The sequence below is a fragment of the Capsaspora owczarzaki genome (genome assembly GCF_000151315.2).
Source record: "Capsaspora owczarzaki ATCC 30864 unplaced genomic scaffold supercont2.10, whole genome shotgun sequence".
Classification (NCBI taxonomy): Eukaryota; class Filasterea; order Ministeriida; family Capsasporidae; genus Capsaspora; species Capsaspora owczarzaki.
In genome coordinates, this window is record NW_011887301.1 from 200,916 (window position 1) to 219,402 (window position 18,487).

Here is an 18,487-nt window from a genome sequence, read left to right on the forward strand (position 1 = left end):
AGCTGAGATGCCGATTTGGCAAAGTGCTCGTCACCTGTCCCCCATTCGTGTACACTCTTCCTAGCAGGATTGAAAATACTATATTGTATATGTAAATTCATAATACAGATTTGGATTGGACAAAATCAGACTTGTGCTACACGGGGGCGATCGAATTGATCGTAAAGCATTACTTTGCAGCGCACTAAACTGGTCGTGTTCAAGTTTTTCGTCCGATTTTGCAAAAGCCTTATTACCATCCCTTTTAGCCCTTTCCAACAACCACAAACGACGACATCGGAGAATACCAATCATGCCACAACTTTTAATCCATCACAGAGCACACACGCGACTCGGGAAGCACTGGGAAATGCTCAACTCAAAATCGACTTTGTTTTTTCCATGCTGAACCCTTTCAAACATCCTCCCAGCAAAGCCAAAGCAAATAAAATGAGTAGACAAATAATTTTTCTCGCCATTTGTGGAGCTTTCGAGGCGTTTGCAGATTGTGGGCGCTGGGGTCGGAGCGGCAAAGTGGACCATTTGAGCGTCGGATTTTGGTCAACTTTTTGCCTTTGAGTCTGTTGAGCTGTACGCCCGGCCTAGTATCGTCAAAACTCATACCAGGACGAAACAAAAACGAATCAAGGAAAAAGAAAAGAGTCACGGGAGAGATGAGTGGACTGCGTTCAAACAAACCAAAAAAAACAAAAAAAAAAAAAAAAGGACAAAAAGAGAAATCCGACCTTCCGGATTCGAACCAGAGGCCGTCTGATATTTGCTTTCATCTACAGTCAGACGCTCTACCAACTGAGCTAAGGTCGGATTGCTTGTTGAGATCATGACTGGGCACACGCGATACGATACACATCCAGCGTTTTCCAAAACCAACCAAAAACATCGACAATTGATTTCCTCACAACTCTCTTCCAAACCACACCCAACACAAACAAACACCACAACACGACACATTATCGTAGTCCATGACTGGATCAGACCTCGACACTCCACCACTCATCATCTTGCACTCGCTCAGCAGATGGAACTCTCCAAAGTCCTGCAAACCCTCAAGACCTTTGCGCCCTTGCGCCTCGCCGAGTCGTGGGACAACGTGGGCCTGCTGGTCGAGCCGGTGACCAAGCGCCGGCCGATCGACAAGATTCTGCTGACCATCGACCTGACCGAGCGCGTTGTCGACGAAGCCGCGCAGCACAGCATCCCGCTCATCATTGCGTACCACCCGCCAATCTTTGCCGCGCTCAAGAAGCTCACAGCCGGAGCAACCAAGGAACGCATTGCAGTCAAGGCGATCGAGCATGGCATTGCCATCTACAGCCCGCACACGAGCTACGACTCGGTGCAGGGCGGCATCAACGACTGGCTCGCGTCCGGGCTCGGCGAGGCCTCCGCCATCAGCGTGCTGCAGCCGCACACGTTCCATCACGACGGCGACTCGCAAACCTCGAGCGGTACGCATCGCGCAAGTGTCTACGGCCTGGCAGGCCAGCTTGCCGAGCTCAGGACGGCCATTGCCTCGATTCTCGGTTCTGAGAGCTCCTTTGCAACATTGTAAGTTACGGACACGACAACAACAACCACAACCACAACAATAGCAACAAAGAACAACGACACATCCCTTGTTTGGTCAGATCACTGACCATTTTTTTGTTCTTCTTTTTTTTTTTTTTACAGTTCGTCCAACGACAGCGCCTCCAGAAGCAAGCTCGAGTTCAAGTGCCAGCAATCGCACCTCGGGTCGCTTGCCGCTCTGCTTGCCAAGCATGCTGGCAACGGCGTGACCTGGGAGACACACTCGCTCGAAAAGCTGCCACAGCCTGGCACGGGTCAGGGCCGACTCGTCACCTTGGCCCAGCCAACGCCGCTTCCCCAGCTGCTGACCAAAATCAAGGCGCACCTGCAGGTGGAGCATGTCCGCATCGCTCTCCCATCGGCGGCGGTACCAGCCGCCCAAGTGCCTCCGAAAACGCAAGCTGCTGCATTGGAGCATGCCAAGAACGTGCTCGTTCAAAAGATTGCGTTGTGCGCCGGTTCGGGCTCGTCCGTGATGCGCGGAGTGCGTGCCGACGTCTACCTGACCGGTGAGATGGGGCATCATGACGTCCTTGACGCGGTGAGCAGTGGCGCCGCCGTCGTCCTCTGCGAGCACACCAACACTGAGCGTGGCTACCTCGCAAAGCTCCGCGAGAGTCTTGCCGAGCTGTTTGGCACTGCCGGAGTTCAAGTGACAGTTTCTCAGCAGGACGCCGACCCCCTCGTTATCGTATAAGATTGTGTGAGGAGGTTTCGAGCAATATTTTGAGCAATATCTTGTTTTTTCGTATGCAACAGCAACAACAACAACAACAACAACACCATCAACACCATCAGGCCATTTTACTTTTGACGCTTGTAAATCTTCTTGGCAAACTCGGTAAACACTTCCCGGGGAATAGTGGCAGTGTCCAACTCGTTGATGAGCTGTGTGAGCTTGGCAAAGCTCTTCTCCTCGTACTCGGTGAAGACGCGCTGGAGCTCGAGCTCCTTGTACAGAGCCTTCACGGCGGCGACGGATGCCTCGTCCTTGCGTGCATAGTGTTGCTCCAGAATCTTGCGTTGGTCGGCGTTGGCGAGGTCGAGGGCCTGGATGACGAGCCACGAGCACTTGTTGTCTTGAATGTCGGTGCCAATCTTGCCAATGACCGCTGGGTCGCCGTAGCAGTCGAGGTAGTCGTCTTGGATCTGGAAAAACTCGCCCATCTCCATGAGAATGGAGTGTGCGGCCGCGAACGCTGCGGGGTTTTTGACGCCAGCCATGTGCATGGCCATTGCGACGGGCAGGTAGAACGAGTACACGGCAGTCTTGTACTTGACAATGGTCTTGTACTTGCTCAGGGTGAACCGGGTGAGGTCAACGTGGTCCTCGGGGGCAGTGATCAGGTCGAGCATCTGGCCCAGCTCTGTTTGGAAGGTAACTTCGTGCAGCAGGTCGAGCAGGTCGACGTAGTAGGGCTCCGAGCGGAAGTACTTTTTCAAAAGAATGTAAATGCTGCCCTCGATGACGAACGAGTCGTTGATGGCAATGTTGGAAACCTCGGGCTGTGAGATTCAAAACCAAAAAGAAGCAGAGTCAGAAACAGCGTAGCGTGTCCAGTGTTCAAGCTCTTTGAAAAAAACCAAACTACATTTACCTTCTTGTACCAGCACGGTTGACCACGGCGGGTTTGAGATTGGTCCATCATGTCGTCAGCGACCAGGAAGAAGGCTTGGAGCTGGGATGAGATGGTGAAACAGAGATGCCATGAGCGATTTCGTCCTTCCAGGCAAGGAGGGAAGAGGGCATCCACGAAAGCCAACAGAATCACAATGCTTACCCATTCAACACTCCAGCCCAAAACTTGAGCCTTGAAAAGCTCGTCCTTGGTCAACGGACGGCCGAGCAGAATTTCATAAGTCGAGACGACGCTCAAGCCACGGTTCATCTTGCCTACCAAGAGTCGAGAGTCGACACACGTGAGCAACCAGCAGCACGACCACACGTAGTCACCACAGAGGCAAGGGGGAAGCTGCGCATACCGCCGGGAACGTTGTACTTGAGGTTCTGAAGTGGACAAGCACCAATACAGCAGCGCACGCAGAGCCGACATGTCAGTGCTCAATCGACTCTACAAGCAAAACCATGCAACGTAGCTGCATCCAGCAGGCATGCTTACCTCTGACATCCATTGCTGGGATTCCTTGGGGGTTTCGTACTGGTTGACGGCGACGTCCATCACGTCAGCAACAAGCGTGTCAAAGACAGCCAGGAATTGCTTCAACTGCTCGGACATGGTCATTGGTAGTGTTTCGAAGTTTCTCTATCAAAAGTCCGTCGCAAAGATGATTGACAGAGGTGGAGTGAGCGAGACAGTAGTAGTTGCAGATTTGGTTTCGCCACAGTTGGATGATTGTCATGCCTTCTCAACAGAGCTCAAGCACAAACATCAACAACGACAAGGGAAACAAGAAAAGAAGAGTGACAAACACGATCGATAGCAATGTTGCTTGACATTGAAGCGAATGAGGAGGGAGCGAGTGAACTGAGGTAGGTACGACAAAACGCATGTGGATGGATTGTGGCGTGAGCGGAGCGCGTTCGCCGACAATAGAGACGCACTCACTCGAACGCTGAAGAGCGAGACGAAAAAAAAAAAAGCAAGGAAAAGCGATGAATGCTGGAAAAACTCAGATCGGAAGAGCTTCCAACAAGTGGGAGACTTTGGATGGTGGAGAGAGAGAGACAGTGAGAGACAGTGAGAGAGAGAGAGCGGGGAAAACGCGTTGAAACACTGTGGCGTGACTTTACTGCTCTCACTTCCCGCTGCTGCGACCGCGTGTCTCGCCTCGTCGTCGCATCTCGTGCTGGTAATGCTTAAAAATAAAAGAAAAGTGTGCGAGAAAGTGGATGGAAATGGAGCGACGACGAATGAAACGGAGAACAAAGAACGGAGGTGGAAAAAAGAAAAGGAAAAACGCCAAAAAAAAAAAAAAAAATCAAAAAAATCGGATGATTCGGATTTTTTTGACTTTTTGACTCACAAGAACAAAAATCAAAGAGTGAGGAAAGAACTGCATCTGAGATTGTGAGTTGTGCATCGTTCTTTTTTTTCGTTTTGGTGTCCTGTTCTTTTCCTTGCTTTATGACAAAGAATAAAGCAAAAAACGAAAAATCAAAGAGTGAGGAAAGAACTGCATCTGAGATTGTCATAACGCAAGGAAAACAAGAACAGGACAACAACAACAAAGAATGATGCAAGCACACCAAATGTACGCACAACCTGACTCAAAATGCATCGGAACAAAAGCCAAACAATGATGCCACAAAGTTCAGAAGCTTGCCAATGGCCTTGCTAGAAGCCGCTTGGTCGCGTTATTCAACCGACGTCTCTTCTTGGTCGCCACCAGCTCAGCTCAGTTCTGTGAGAGCGAGGCGACGTCAGCCTCAAACGAAAGCAAAAGCGCTTCCACATTGTCACAGCCGCGAATGCGCTCTGAATAGGTCTGCTTGAGCTGAAGAATGCGGGATAGTGTGGCCGGCGCAACTGAGCCGTTCGCTCGAGCTCTGGCAATAGCGAGGGACGTCCGCTTGCGCAGCGCGAGCTCGGTTTGGTGCAGCGCACTCGAAGCCGTCTGCTCACGACTCTGCCCATGCAGTCAACCAAGACATCAGTCAAAGAATGGACGAGGCATGTGCAATCTGTCGTCTACTGACCTGTGCCGCTTGCGCAGCGACTCGATCATCTTCGCTCGACACCGCTGCTTCAACAACAGTGCTCTGCAACTGTCGGATGAAGGTTGTCACCGCCTCACTATTCGGATGATCAAATCAACAGATTGTGAGTGGAACGAGGCGCGCCAAACCCAACCAAACCAAAAACAAACAAAACAAACAAAACAAACCAAACCAACAAACAAAACAAAACAAACAAACAAACAAAAAAAAGCACAACATGCTCACCAACAAGAGTCCAATGGCTGGCTCTCCGTGCTGCACACAAGACAATTGATCTGCCAGTCCGAATTATTGGAGATTGTACTTGGCTCCAGCACAGCTCGAGCGGGAGGCTTTTCGAAGCGGTTGCTCATGTCGTGAATGATCTCGGAAGCAATCCGACCACCATGGCGCAGATCGTTGCGTGCCACACAGGTGCTCGTCTCACACTCAAACAGTACAATCCCGAAGGCACAACGATCTGTTGGTCACAGCAAACATTGAATAGCAATCAACGAAGCGCGAACAAAACGTTCGATAGCTATTTTTTCGCCCAGTGCCTTACATTGCCGGGCAATACGATAGTACGAATACCGCATGCTGGTATAGTAGTTGTTGTCATCAACCACAACCACATGTGTGCAACCTGTCTGAGACTGCATTCGCGCGAGATTTCCAGTTTGGTCGTCCGGACTGAACAGCCAAGCAAAGCTTTGAAGCCGCGACTCGACGCCGTCCTCTTGACCCTTGGTCTGCAACGAGTCCAATGCGAATGGATAATCCTTGTCAGAGCTTGACGAGAGCTGTGCAACGAAGGCACCCACGTCTTGAATCAAGCGCGCGCGCTTTTGGCGCCAAGTTGCAGCCGTCTCGGGTTCGTCAGCTGGATCAGTCCCGGTCGATGCACCGAGCGCATTGGAGGCATGACCTTCAGCGTACGACTCGGTCGCATGGCGCGGAGAGCCCGGCTCGGATCCCGGCCAGCGTCGCTCCACCGCTTGGTCGACATTGACCAGCCACCACAGCAATGGATTCGCCTCGGTCTGGGTCGCCGGCCAGTCTCGGCGCAGGCGGGAAGTCACGGTGGACTTGCCCGACCCTGGCAAGCCGCAGCAGACCACGAGTGCAATGGCAGGCGGAGTCCTCGTCGCAGAGTTCATTCAGCGTGAGCCATTCAAAGCCAGCGTTTCTGAGAAAGTGAGACTGGAACTGAAGGTGTCACATTCAACCTCCAAAGGCGTGCATTTGAAAGTAGCATACTGTACCATCTGATACCCACCGATCTCTCTCTCTTGTGCCCAGTCGCATTGACGGATGGAGGAACGCTCGAACGTGCTGCATTATCCTGCTTGTTCTGACCCTGTTCCATGTTTACAATGCTATACATTGGTACTTGCTACTATAATAAATACGATAGATAGCTCAGTCCTCCCTGTTGTTCTACTCGACCGCACACACACACACGGCGAAAATGGCAGCAGCTGCTGGAGGGTGCGAGCATCTGGCTGTGTTCAAGCAAGCGCTCTTCCAGCCGCGACCGCAGCCGACATTGCGCAATCACTCGCAGCACAGCCAGCAGCACGATCAGCAGGCAGACGGCGGCAGCACGGGCGAGACGACGGGCCGCGACCTCTTCACCGCCATGCAGCGTTACCTGCAGGCCTGGCGTGCGTCGCTCCAGCTGACGAGCAAGCACGCAGCCTCAGCCACGTCGTCTGCGGCGTCCTTGGCAACACCGCCAGTTGCAGCCGCCGCCACCACCACCAGTGGCACCAGTGGCACCAGTGGCAGGCAGCGCTCGCTCCGGTCTGGTCCGCCAGCCACAGCCTCCGCTGCCTCGCCAACAGAGGTTCAGCTGAGCCCCGCAGCAGTTGCCTCCAAGGTGTGTGTGTGCGTGTGTGTTTGTGTGTGTTTGTGTGTGTTTGTGTGTGTGTGTGTGCGCAACGCTTTAGGGCTCAAAATCGGTCGCTGAGACTGGCACACCAAAGATTCTAAGAACGATTGCTTATCTCACGTCCACTCGATGATGATGCATTCGAATCTCAGATTCCAACGCCAGCTTGCTCAGTGTGTCGTGCGCCAGGTCGCAAGTTGCACGCATGTCTGTCCTGCACGTTCTTTGGCTGCAGGGCGAAATTGAACCACAACGCGTCGAATGGCACCACTGCCACGATGATGGACACGAGCATGACAAGCACCACCGCATTGCCGCTCAGCCATGCAGAGGCACATGCTAGACAGTGTGGTCATCCACTTGGTATGCCGATTCGCGTGGTTCTTTGGCTTGTGTGGAGACTACGCTTTGACTCACTGTTCTCTTTTGCAGCCTGCGATGTCGTTCATGATCAAATCTACTGCTTTGAGTGCCAAGACTACGTGTACGACCACGAGATGGACGATATCATTGAACACCAACGAGTCGAGGCTGAGCGAGCCGCTTACGCAGGTCTGTTACACTTTTTTTCTTCGTTTTTCGTAGACTCGGCTTTGGTCGTTAACATGACTTGTGCTTGGCCTTGATTGTGGTTTGTTTTCAATCCTTCGCAGAGACCAACCGCCTGCCGTATCTACCCTGGGTGCCAAAGGCCGAGGAGGCAAGGTTGATATCGGCTCACTCTGTCGCCAACGTTACCGACCCGGAAGACTCCACCCTAGGTTAGTGGACGAATTGTTCCCTGCACTCGCACCGCTTTTCCTGTTCTTGGTGACTCACCGCTCAACTGCTTGTATGGTCTTTGTTCATCGTGTTGCTTCTTCGTCCAGGACTTCGCGGGTTGAACAACCTCGGCAACACTTGCTTTATGAATTGCATCTTGCAGAGCTTCATCCACAACCCACTGCTTCGTAATTACTTTTTGGCCGACCAGCACACGGAAGAAACCTGCCACATTCAGCTGGGCAAGGGATTGCCTCCTGTCGACACGGCCAAGGGTGTCCAGCCTCACAATCACCACCACCATCACCACCATCAAAGCGGCAGCGATAGTCTCTGCATGGCATGCGAAATGGACCAGTTGCTACATCGGGTACGTGCTCCATTTGTTGTGTTTATTGTTTGGCACTTTAACGGTTTGTGATCGTGAAACAACACAATAATCACCAACGTTCAACTCTGGTTGTGCACAGTTCTTCTCTGGTGAAACCCAGCCGCACACTCCGTACCAGTTCCTACACTCGGTCTGGAAACACGCCAAACATCTGGCGGGTTACGAGCAGCAAGACGCTCACGAGTTTTTCATTGCCACCTTGGATGCCATGCACACTCATTGTCGAGGTACCGCGTTTGTCGACATCTGCCTGAACGCTGTGTTTGCTGGCAAGTGGGTTGTTTGAACAATGTTCTCATCCGCTTCGCTTTTTGCAGGCACTTTGCTGAACTGTCACTGCATCATTCACCGCGTTTTTACCGGAGCTCTTCAATCTGATCTGACCTGTCTCCGCTGCGGATCCGTCTCCAGTACTGTTGATCCGTTTTGGGACATTTCGCTGGATTTGCGCCATCACAAAGGTGAGTTTTTGTTGTTGTTTTCACCTGTTTTGAATTTGTCTGGGTTGCATGCGCACTCATCATGCAATGTCATGTTGATCTCTGTGCAGGTGCGACCGGAACACCAGAGGAACTTCAGCCCAACAGTCTGGAGCAATGCCTGCACCGTTTCATCAGGCCCGAGCGACTCACAGAGCAAATCTCGTGCGGAAATTGCAAGACGCACCAAGACTGCATCAAGCAGCTGACCATCAAGTCCCTTCCTGTCGTTGTCTGCTGTCACCTCAAGGTACGAACCGATTCGCTTTTTGAGCGTTACCCATGAAGAAAGTCACCATTCGTCTTTTTTTTCCCCCCCCCCTGGATTTGTGCGCAATAGCGCTTTGAGCACGCGACACGCTCGTTCAAGATCGACTCGTATATTGAATTTCCCGCACATCTTGACATGTCGCCCTACTTGTCAGCCAGTTTGCAACGCCAGAACGGCAAGTAAGTGAAACCAGCTCATTCTACAGTTTTCAAGTTTTTTTTTTCTCGTCATGCTTGGCTTCTGATTTTCTCATATCCCGGTTCATTGCACTAGCATCCCTGTCGTACCACCGTCCCCTCGAGAAGAAGCGCCCATTCTCAATGCATCGCCCGACTTTGGAGGCAATGCGATGTACTCCCTGTTTGCTGTGGTCAACCATCGCGGCTCGATCGATCACGGCCACTACACATGCTACGTTCGTCACAACTCACGCGTAAGTCTCCGCCATCTCTGCTTTTGCTTCCGAGCGCAGTCAGTTCGTCGCACATCTTTGGTCTAACAAATTCTCCTGGCATGGGAACGTTGTTGGCAGTGGTTTTTGTGCGACGATGCCTGGATCACCCAAGTGGATATCGAAGAAGTGCGCGAAAGTCAAGGCTACCTCCTGTTTTACATCAAGGACGAGATGGAATATTCGGCCAATTAATTGCCCCCACCCACTATGCTCTATTGCTGTTCAAAAACAAAATGTCTTGATGTGGTTTTGCACGTAATGTATTATTGTACACAAAACGAATAGAGCAATGTATTTTCCGCAATTTTTCGCTGGTTACTCAATCACTGCTTGAAAGGCATCAATGGTAGCGCCTTCATTCTCCCAGCGCGAAAGCTGTTGAACAGAAATAAGCGCCTCGCGTGTGTGCGCGTGCGCAGAAGAGTGGCCGGCGGCATCGGGAGCAGCATTCGTCGCATTCATCCACGCGCTCACGCTGTCGTATAGCCCACCCGTGTGTCTGTTGTTGTCGGCCGATTCACCCGAGCCGGTCTCGGTCGAGCTTGACGGAAGGTGTTCATCCGCTGTCGAGGAAATACGCGGCCGCTTTGTGCGAACCAGACCGGTCGGAGTCGCGAGGAAGACGCGGCGAATCGCCGAAATGGAAGCAAGCCCTTGGCTGTAAATGTGATCTCCATGGACCTCTCCACGCTGGATGCGTCCGCTGAGAATGTCAAACACGGCCTGCTGAGCATGGTCGGGATTGGCAAAAGTCGCCACGGCCAGTTCAGCCTGTTCGGCTGTTTGAAACGAGACGAATGCATCGGCCGAGATGGCGAGAGGAACGTACATGTCAACAATGTCACCGAGAGCGGAGAAGATGTCTTCGATGGAATTGCGGACGTGGTCGAGCGGCAGTTGCAATTCGTGCCGAATCCATACAGCGCAACGTGGGGCGGTCGTAAGAGACAACCCGGCCAGCAGGTCGTTGTCCAGGTCCTTGGAGCTTTCACCCAACAGCACTGTGTTGTCGCCAGCAGCATCATCGGCAGCAGTCATCATGTCTTCCTGCTCCAATCGACCAGACTGGCCAAAAACGGCAGCTCGCTTGCTACGCGCAGCAGGCGGAAGCTCATCGGCACTGGCAGCAATCTGGGCATGGGCCTGGTTCATGCGCCGTTGGTGGGCAAGCAACTGGTCGTGGAAATCTTGCTTTGCCTGCAGCAGGCGCTGCGCTGCGTCTGGCTCGCCCGCGAGTAGCACGTACGATCCAGAGGGAAACGCTCCAGCTGGATTGGCTCGCGTTGCCGCCAACGAAGGACTGCTACTGCGACGAACCGAAGAAGCGGCAGCGTGGCCAGAGTCATGAGTGCCGAAACCGCCGTTCAAACCGCCAAACTTGACTCCAGTGCTATTGTTGCCACTATGAGTGCCGTTGCTATAAAATCCAATGCCACTTCGATCAACGGCGCTCAGAGGACTCAAAACCAGACTCGATCCAATCACTGGCGTCAGCGATGACGAGGAGGAGGAGGTGTAGGCAAAGCCGCTGGATGCAGTTGTCGTGTCCGGGGGTTGGCGCCATAGAGACTGCGGCAGCGACATCGCCGGCGCTCAGATTGGACACACTGGAAGAGGCAGAGAGGCCTCGAGGGGAGGTGCGAGGTGATGATGCCGGCAGACAAACGAGCGAGTCCGACCGCGACAGCGAGCGTGCCGTTTGGCGGCCATCACCGACAGACGCAGAAGAAGAACAGCCAGCGTTGCTCGCGTTGCTCGTCCCAAGAATAATCAACGAGGCCGGGCGCGCAGCAGCAGTGCGTGATAGAGTAAAGTCGCCGCTGATGGGGCGAAACACTCCAAATGTTGGCGGGGCTGGTAAAAGCGAGGGAATTTGAATTGCGGGCGCCGAGGAGGAGCGGTCTGTCCCAGCGCGTTGGCGAGAGTCTGTGTTGTCGTTCTCTTCGTCGTCGTCACAGTCGTTGTCAGGCGCAGGCAGGCGGGGCCGTGGCTGGAGGTCGAAGCTATTGCGAAAACTCATCAAACGAGGAACGCCAGGCTTGGCCTGCCCGTCAGCAACTCCCAGTTGTTCGTCGAGAGCCACTCTCCGTGATGTCAGCTGCTTGGGCACAGGTTGGAGCAGCGGGTTTGACAGTGGAACGGTATCGTGGCGAGTCAGCGATTTGTTCGCGGCAGCTCGATCACCCATCGGCATCATTAGAGACATGTCAGCGTGCTGGTGGTGGTCTTGTCGCCCTCGTGTGCCAAAGCTTGAAGTGTGTATTGATGATGCTTGCGCTTGAGGCGAGCCAGTCCACCAGGATGATGATTTCTCTTCTTCATCGGCTGCGGAAGAGCTTGGGTTGGGATTGGATGTCGCCAGCGACAACCGGCCAGCAGTGCTCGTAGTGTGGAAGGCATCCCGCGTTGCTCCACCAGCATGGTGATGCATGGATGTGTGCGCCATCTCGTCGGTCTGCATCATGGACGAGTCGTTGTTGTTGTGATGCGCAGAGGGTTCGCCGCTGCTACTCCTGTGCGCGCTGTGACCATGCATCGCCATCTTCATGGCCGTAGAATGTGCAGCGCCTTGTTGTTGTTGTTGTTGTTGTTGTTGTTGTTGTTGTTGCTGCTGATGCATCATGGCGCGGACTGAGCTGTTGCTGCTGCCCCGCCAGTCTTGTCCTGCGTCCTCGTCATCAATCCCCATGCGTCGTCGTCTCCGTCCAAAGACCAGTCCGCTCCCATCGTCATCGTCATCGTCATTATCGTCATCGTTGTTGTCGTCGTCGTCGTCGTCGTCGTCTGTGCTCGAGTTGTCTGCCTGCTGCGCCCACAACAGCGAGCGCTCGCTGATGCGCTTTGGGAACGGCGGCGCTGACGAGCAATTGATTGCAAGCTCAGCCAACGCAGCGGACGGCGCCGTGCTTGCATTGCGTCGCAACATGAACAAAACAATCCAGCCTCAGAAGAAGAGGAAGAACAAGAAGAAGAAGAAGGAAGAACAAGGAAAAAAATGATCTAAGAACACACACCCAAAAGGAAACACAAGGACGGAAAAATAGATCTAAGAATAAGAGCAAAGAAAACAAAACAAAAAAAAAAAGTTGACTGAGAAAACAAAAAATGGTTAAGCTTTTGCAACGTAGATGTACAGGAAATCCACAAGTCCTTCCATTGACCAGAATCACCTCTCCAAGCATGGACTGGAGCACCTGTAGGTGTTGTTGGATGGTCAGCACAGTAAGCCCAGGATGGGTTTAGCACCGATCATTGAACATTCTCCCCTTCCTCCATTCTCTTCTCCTTGCTCTGGTGCCATTTTATCCCTTGTCTTGTCCTGTCTCGACTTGGACTGTCTGTCAAGCCAGTCTCAGTTTTTTTTTTTTTTTTTTGGTCCATTCATGTCGCTTGTTCTGCTGCGATTGGTGCAGCAACGCTCAGCCCCAGCGCTCCTCGCTCGGCAGTCCCAGCGCGCTGCTGCATCCTCCGCCAGCACATCCAATGCAAAGCCAGCCAGCTCAGCACAGACCCAGCAGCAGACGACGGCAGCGGCGATCGCAGCGGCAGTGCCAAAGACGCCTGGCATGGCCGAGTTCTTTGAGAGCCAGGCTGCGCGCGACGTCCCCTTTGACGGTGAGTGCGTCCCCCCGCCTCGGCCCTCACTGAAACGGTGGAAGCAAGACGCAGATGTCCCAGCTCGAGTGACTTGTTTGAGGGGCGTGGTGGCGGCGGGTCGCTAGTCATAGTGGGGGCAATGGCGAGATCTCAAAGCCATGCGCTCCCCTTTCCCCGTTGCAGCCTGTTCGACGCCTGTTGAAAGGGGAGGTGGGGGTTGGGGGTTTCCGTGCATGAGACTCTGAGTGCATCGGCATCGTGCTACTCTACTCCTGATGGCTGTTGCAGTTTCCCCCATCCATGCAGTAGCTCTGCAGTGGTCTCGCTCTGGCTGCCAGCTTGTGAACCCCTCTCGCGGCCCTTCACCACCTCAATCTGATCTCTCACTATTGAACATTGACATTGATGGTGAAATTTCGTTTGGTCTTGTGCAGGTCGCAGGTGGTCAACGCAGGAGCTGCGTCTGAAGAGCTTTGAGGACCTCCACAAGCTCTGGTTTGTGCTGCTCAAGGAGCGCAACCTCCTCCTCACTCACATGCACTACGAGCGCTCGCAAAACCGCGCAGTGCCCAGTTATACTCGTCGCATGCAAATGGTAAGAGATGCAGCAGACGGGAACGGAGAATCAACGTAAAAACACGTTCAACTCACATCCCACCATTGTTTTGCTGGTGTCTGTCTCATCAGGTCAAAAAGTCCATGGGTGGAATCAAGCGTGTCATCTCTGAGCGCGAAATTGCATTGAACATGGTACGGGCTTAATTGGTTGTTGGGGCCACACTTGCTGTTGTCACAACCACAGCTAAACGTTTATGCACGAACAGGCAAAGTCAGCACACGGTCTTGCATTCAAGCGCACAAGGATTGCAGCGGCAGCACCCGAGCGCGACGACGAGAAGGTCCGGTTCCAGCCTTTGATCGAGGAGCGCACTCGCATTAAGGCTTGGCAAGTCAAGGACAAACCATCGATGGCTCACTTGGAAGAGGCCACCGAGAAAACAATGTCACATCTCGAAACCATCCGTGCAGCACTCGGTGCCCACGGCCGAAAACTGTCGTTGCGACAAGCATTGCTCCGTGGTGCAGCTATCGCGACGCTGCAGCATGTTACGGGCGTTCCAGCGTCAGCGCCTGCTTCCAGCCCTACTTCTGACACTACCACTGAAACCACATCCCAGGCACCACCACCATCAACACAACCATGATTTTTTGGTGTGTATCTCTGTTGCCGCGCATGTCGTTGTTCCCAGTACCAAAAAAAAAAAGGTTTAATGGTTGCAACGTCCACTTTTTCTTAATGATTATTATTTTGTTTGGGCGTAACATTCAACGACATATTACTCGAGCCTGCAACCCAAAGCTCATCGCGCCTGGCACGACCAGTCAATCTCCTGACTCCCGAGGGCTTGCACGAGAAACCGCACGTCGAAGAGCTTGACTTTCTGATTGAGCAGCGTTCGGGCAAAGTCTCCGGTCGCCCGCTTGTCGTCATCCACTTGGGTAATGATGACGAGCGGCTTGGTGGTGCCCTGTTGCCACGAGTCCGGCTGCAGATGAGCAGTGCGTCGAACCAGCGTCGAGACCTGGGGAAGCTTCTCGAGTAAATTGCCGCCACCGACATTCACCAGAATGGCGAGAGTGTCAGTGCTCGGGTTGATTGGGGTGATAAAGTAAAAGTCAATGCCGTGGAAGACTGGCACTGCGCGTCGAGCAAGCGCCCGTGCACGGATGACGGGTGTTGTGGCAGAGAACAGCGTCTCGGTGATGGCATATTGCTCTGGATCAACGCTGGCGAACGAGCGAGCTTGGAGACACGCCTCCAGCCACGCCATTGTAACGACATGATGGCAAAAGACAAGCGCGGCGGCGCACTTGACCGTGCGGGGCACTGGGGATGAAGCAACGAGATGGGTGCAATCGCGAATGTTCTCGCCGAAATCAAGCAAGAGTTTGCCTCCCATTGCAGCGACTCGAGCCACCAGCGCGTCCAAGCCCGCTTGATCCACATTCCGCAAGGCTTCTGCTCTGCTAATGGCAATAACTGGCCGCCGAATCGGCTTTGCCGCCGCGGACATGACAGCAGCCGCGGTCTCGGGATCGGAGGTCATGAGCTCTGCGACCGGGACTGGACGCGACTGGGGAGTGCGGGCTCGACCCTTTCCACTGGCGGCTGAATTGGAGGCGTTGGCGACAGCAGAGGACGGCTGCAGCAGCTGAGACTGCTTGGAAGGCGTAGCTGGATCTGGCTCGGGAATCTTGGGTGACGGTTGTTCTCGAGGCGGCGGAGGGGACTGCGGTCGAGAAGGCTGTTGCAACGACGCCGCCTGGACCAGTCTCGGAAGGTGCGGTCGGTGCGATTGCAGTTGCGCAGACGAAGAAGGCGCCTGTAGACCCATCCTTGAGCGGTCGAATTGAACAGTTCTGTTCGTCGGGGACGAGTTGCGGAACCGCCATGCCCCAGCAGGGGCGACAGGTTCAGCGGCTGCGAACTGGACGGGCGGTGACGAAAGACCCGCGTTTGTCGGAGAGTTGGAGCCGTGGAGCAGCTCCATCGATGACAGCTCGGCAACGGGCGAGAGTGATGGCGCAGGCGAGAATGAAGGAGCATGAGCGGCTGAAGCTGTTGTCGAAAAGGACGGCAAAATGGGTCCATCTCCCGGGTCGGTGGACGAGTGAATAGCAGCTCGAGCGTGTGACCCTTCTCCTTCGCTCTGGGGGTCGTCATCAAGCTGTCGATGTCTTGCAGAGATAGGCACGCGCTGCCATCGCAAGTAACAGTCTTCGATCCACCCCGCATTCACCACGGTCAAGCCCCATCGCCGAGCAAACACCTCCTTCTGCGTGCCGGCGTGCTTGCACACGAGAATGTCCGCAGAGGAGGTAAGTCCGGTCGAGTATTGGCATCCAATAAAGCGAAGCATGTCGGTCAAATAGACGCGGTCCAATCCCCGAAAGCCCGACACACCAACGACGAGCGAGGACATGTCCGGAATGGTCGCGTTGTGCACGGGCGGAACGTAGACGGCCTTGTCTGCAAAGCCTGGTCGTTTCGCCTGTCAGGCGTCGTCAAGTCATAGAGCAAGCAGTCAGACTAGGAGGGCGCTCCCTCAACTACCATTTGGCGACAAAAAAGGTACTCACATCACGATAGAGGTCATTCAGCCAATGTGGCGAAACAACCACTGCATGATGCCGAAACGCCTCGCCGTAAAACTCGGTTGCTCGCGAATCAGTGACTGCAAGTGTTGTTCGGTCGGACAGAGGCTGATGCAGAAGAATAGGTCAACAAAAACACATGGTGGTTGGTGATGGCGACCCAGAAACACAACAAACAAATCAAGCAAACAAAGCAAAAGAACGTAAAACGCTCCAAGTCCGTACCTCGATAACACCACCAAATCGCTCAATACAGGCAGCCCAGAGTTTAAGAATGTTCTTTTGCTTTGACTCGTCAACCGAGCAAATGTGAAGCGACAGGACATCCGTATTTAAAAGGAGAGGCAGCTCTCGGGAATCCTGCAAAGATTCAATGCTGGACGATACTTGAGACAACTTTGGCTGTTCCGATACAACCGCCGCGGTAGCAATCGGATGCTCCAAAGGGGTTGTGTGAGGATTGGGAAGGTCATCGGAGCGGCATATTGGCGGCGACTGTGCCACATCCATCGTGACGACGTCGGGATCCACCTCGATGAGTTGATTGGCAGGAATTGGCGTGAAGGACGCCCCGGATGCATCCTGCAGCAGAGAGTGGTTGGACCCAACAAACAAGACTGGACTCTTCAACCCCGAAGTGGCGGTCTCGTCCAACTCTGCAGCTCTTGGTGTCGGTCGATAATAGTCGCAATTCAATCTTCGTCGTGCACGGGCGCAATCGGTAATCCATTGCTTTGTCACGATTTCAAGCTTGGAATGCCACGCCCTGAGTCCGATGAGTGTATCCTACGAGACAAAGCAGGGAGGGTCCAAAGCGTCAGCAATCAAACAGGTTTGGGCATTGGGGGGAATAGAGCATGCAAATTTACATCTTCGTAAGCAACGACCAGATGCGTGCAGCTCGAATCAAGTTCGGCAGAGCATGTTCCACCAAAGTACTCGACTATTCCCCACAGCTGAGGAACATCTTCGAAAGCAATCTGTCAAGATGCCGTTGTACAAATTACAGAAGTGAGTTGCGGTGAGTCTCGTAATTCTCACGCGCCGAGTTCATGCATTCGTCACGAGCTCGCACTTGGTGAAACGCCACGACAGCTCCACCAAAAGGTGCGGACGCGAGATTTGGAGAAAAGTACTGTTCACTGCCAAACACAATCGCGTTCGAATGAGAAATCTCAACCTCCGCAATCCAAAAAAAGAGCAACATTCGTATGCATTGTTTGTCAACCACAGTGACTCTTGTCACAGCCTCCAATCATGCAGCACAGAGTGGAACTTACGGCAGGTGAAGATTGAGTTTGGCGCAGTTGACGACCCACAGCGGCTGTATTTCCCGCCAAAAACCAAAATCAAACGGATGGTTCCAAATCCCATAGATCAACACATCATGCAGCATAGAATGAGTGAAGCTATCGACAGGTCCCGAGCTCGGCTGATCCACTTGACCGAACTGACTGAGGCTGCAAGGCCCACAATCGCCCGATCGCACGCTGCAAGCTTACCGTGACAACCACAGCATTGTGCGATGCAACGGCATCCACATTGCGTGTGACGATGTGCGTGGCCGCGCTCGCAGCAAAGCACTGCTTGGCGCCGAGCGACTTGAGCAAGTTTCGCAGCAACGGCGGCTCCTGCCAAAAAGCAAAGACGAAGCCCAAAGTCCATCAGCCAGAAACCCCCGACCACCCCAACAAGCAACAACAAATCGAGAGTGAGTTTCGAGTCGGTCTCCGTGCTGGTGGTGATGGCGACTTGATCTCAACGTCACTCTGTTTTGACAGGTCTACTCATCCACCTCAACGAAGCCCCCCTCCCGCTACTATCGGACAGATGATTTGCTCCATATCAGCTCTGGAAATAGCCTTGCCCAAAGTAGTAATGGAACTGCGCAGTGGTGGGTGGGAACGAAAGCTCTCACATCTGGATTGAGGTCGTGCTTGGAGAGCAGGAAAGTGACGCCCTCCAGCAGCAATGGCAGCGCCTCAACCTCCATTGTGATGTGGGTCGACTTTTTGTTGTCGATTGGAGGAGACTGCAAAAGAGTTAACAAAACGAATGGGAAGGAACGGAATAAGACTGAGGTGATCGCGGTGAGCTGTTGTATGGAAATGAAGACTGAGATTGACTGAGATGAATGAGAATGGGTTTTTGGATTTTCGAGAGCTCAACCAACCAAACAGCGACCGAGTTCATACGCTGTGCAACCTGGCTTTGGGTGTTTGCTCGCTTGCTCGCTCGCTCAGCCCGTCTTAGTGG

At 53.5% G+C, this 18,487-nt stretch overlaps 7 protein-coding genes and 1 non-coding gene across 9 annotated transcripts; 3 read left to right on the forward strand and 5 right to left on the reverse strand.

Annotated features, from left to right (window-relative positions):
- Positions 1-719: 719 nt before the first annotated feature.
- CAOG_09686 lies at positions 720-804 on the reverse strand. Its single transcript has one exon. It is a non-coding gene; the product is annotated as a tRNA-Tyr (tRNA).
- Positions 805-999: 195 nt separating this feature from the next.
- CAOG_05867 (NIF3-like protein 1) lies at positions 1,000-2,335 on the forward strand. Its single transcript, XM_004345407.2, has 2 exons — positions 1,000-1,548; positions 1,672-2,335. Exons 1-2 carry the CDS (start codon positions 1,019-1,021, stop codon positions 2,264-2,266), a joined length of 1,125 nt encoding a protein of 374 aa, XP_004345457.1. The 5' UTR covers positions 1,000-1,018; the 3' UTR covers positions 2,267-2,335.
- On the reverse strand, positions 2,282-3,984 carry CAOG_05868 (geranyltranstransferase). Its single transcript, XM_004345408.2, has 6 exons — positions 3,933-3,984; positions 3,690-3,833; positions 3,553-3,577; positions 3,351-3,463; positions 3,168-3,248; positions 2,282-3,075 (listed from the first exon to the last, which is right to left on the reverse strand). Exons 2-6 carry the CDS (start codon positions 3,810-3,812, stop codon positions 2,374-2,376), a joined length of 1,044 nt encoding a protein of 347 aa, XP_004345458.2. The 5' UTR covers positions 3,813-3,833; positions 3,933-3,984; the 3' UTR covers positions 2,282-2,373.
- Positions 3,985-4,755: 771 nt separating this feature from the next.
- On the reverse strand, positions 4,756-6,419 carry CAOG_05869 (hypothetical protein). Its single transcript, XM_004345409.2, has 4 exons — positions 5,793-6,419; positions 5,474-5,708; positions 5,228-5,324; positions 4,756-5,157 (listed from the first exon to the last, which is right to left on the reverse strand). Exons 1-4 carry the CDS (start codon positions 6,385-6,387, stop codon positions 4,927-4,929), a joined length of 1,158 nt encoding a protein of 385 aa, XP_004345459.2. The 5' UTR covers positions 6,388-6,419; the 3' UTR covers positions 4,756-4,926.
- Positions 6,420-6,660: 241 nt separating this feature from the next.
- On the forward strand, positions 6,661-9,782 carry CAOG_05870 (ubiquitin carboxyl-terminal hydrolase). Its single transcript, XM_004345410.2, has 11 exons — positions 6,661-7,109; positions 7,274-7,484; positions 7,554-7,673; positions 7,775-7,882; positions 7,991-8,253; positions 8,354-8,501; positions 8,592-8,735; positions 8,825-9,003; positions 9,094-9,203; positions 9,298-9,457; positions 9,557-9,782. Exons 1-11 carry the CDS (start codon positions 6,699-6,701, stop codon positions 9,668-9,670), a joined length of 1,968 nt encoding a protein of 655 aa, XP_004345460.2. The 5' UTR covers positions 6,661-6,698; the 3' UTR covers positions 9,671-9,782.
- An 11-nt stretch (positions 9,783-9,793) lies between these two features.
- Positions 9,794-12,550, reverse strand: CAOG_05871 (hypothetical protein; the record flags this gene model as incomplete). The annotated part of the gene is made up of 2 exons (XM_004345411.2): positions 11,145-12,550; positions 9,794-11,047 (listed from the first exon to the last, which is right to left on the reverse strand). The coding sequence occupies exons 1-2, from the start codon at positions 12,402-12,404 to the stop codon at positions 9,794-9,796; spliced, it is 2,514 nt and encodes an 837-aa protein (XP_004345461.1). The 5' UTR covers positions 12,405-12,550.
- On the forward strand, positions 11,778-14,356 carry CAOG_05872 (the record flags this gene model as incomplete). Of its 2 annotated transcripts, XM_011272280.1 has the most annotated exons (5): positions 11,778-12,674; positions 12,892-13,093; positions 13,510-13,670; positions 13,763-13,825; positions 13,900-14,280. In XM_011272280.1, the coding sequence occupies exons 2-5, from the start codon at positions 13,045-13,047 to the stop codon at positions 14,278-14,280; spliced, it is 654 nt and encodes a 217-aa protein (XP_011270582.1). In that variant the 5' UTR covers positions 11,778-12,674; positions 12,892-13,044. The 2 variants fall into 2 exon arrangements, with proteins under 2 accessions (XP_011270582.1, XP_004345462.1); XM_004345412.2 differs by lacking the exon at positions 11,778-12,674 and having other exon boundaries at positions 12,835-13,093; positions 13,900-14,356.
- A 3-nt stretch (positions 14,357-14,359) lies between these two features.
- On the reverse strand, positions 14,360-18,334 carry CAOG_05873 (hypothetical protein). Its single transcript, XM_004345413.2, has 8 exons — positions 18,150-18,334; positions 17,734-17,862; positions 17,512-17,555; positions 17,307-17,373; positions 17,101-17,211; positions 16,457-17,017; positions 16,217-16,339; positions 14,360-16,128 (listed from the first exon to the last, which is right to left on the reverse strand). The coding sequence occupies exons 1-8, from the start codon at positions 18,222-18,224 to the stop codon at positions 14,437-14,439; spliced, it is 2,802 nt and encodes a 933-aa protein (XP_004345463.2). The 5' UTR covers positions 18,225-18,334; the 3' UTR covers positions 14,360-14,436.
- Positions 18,335-18,487: the final 153 nt, after the last annotated feature.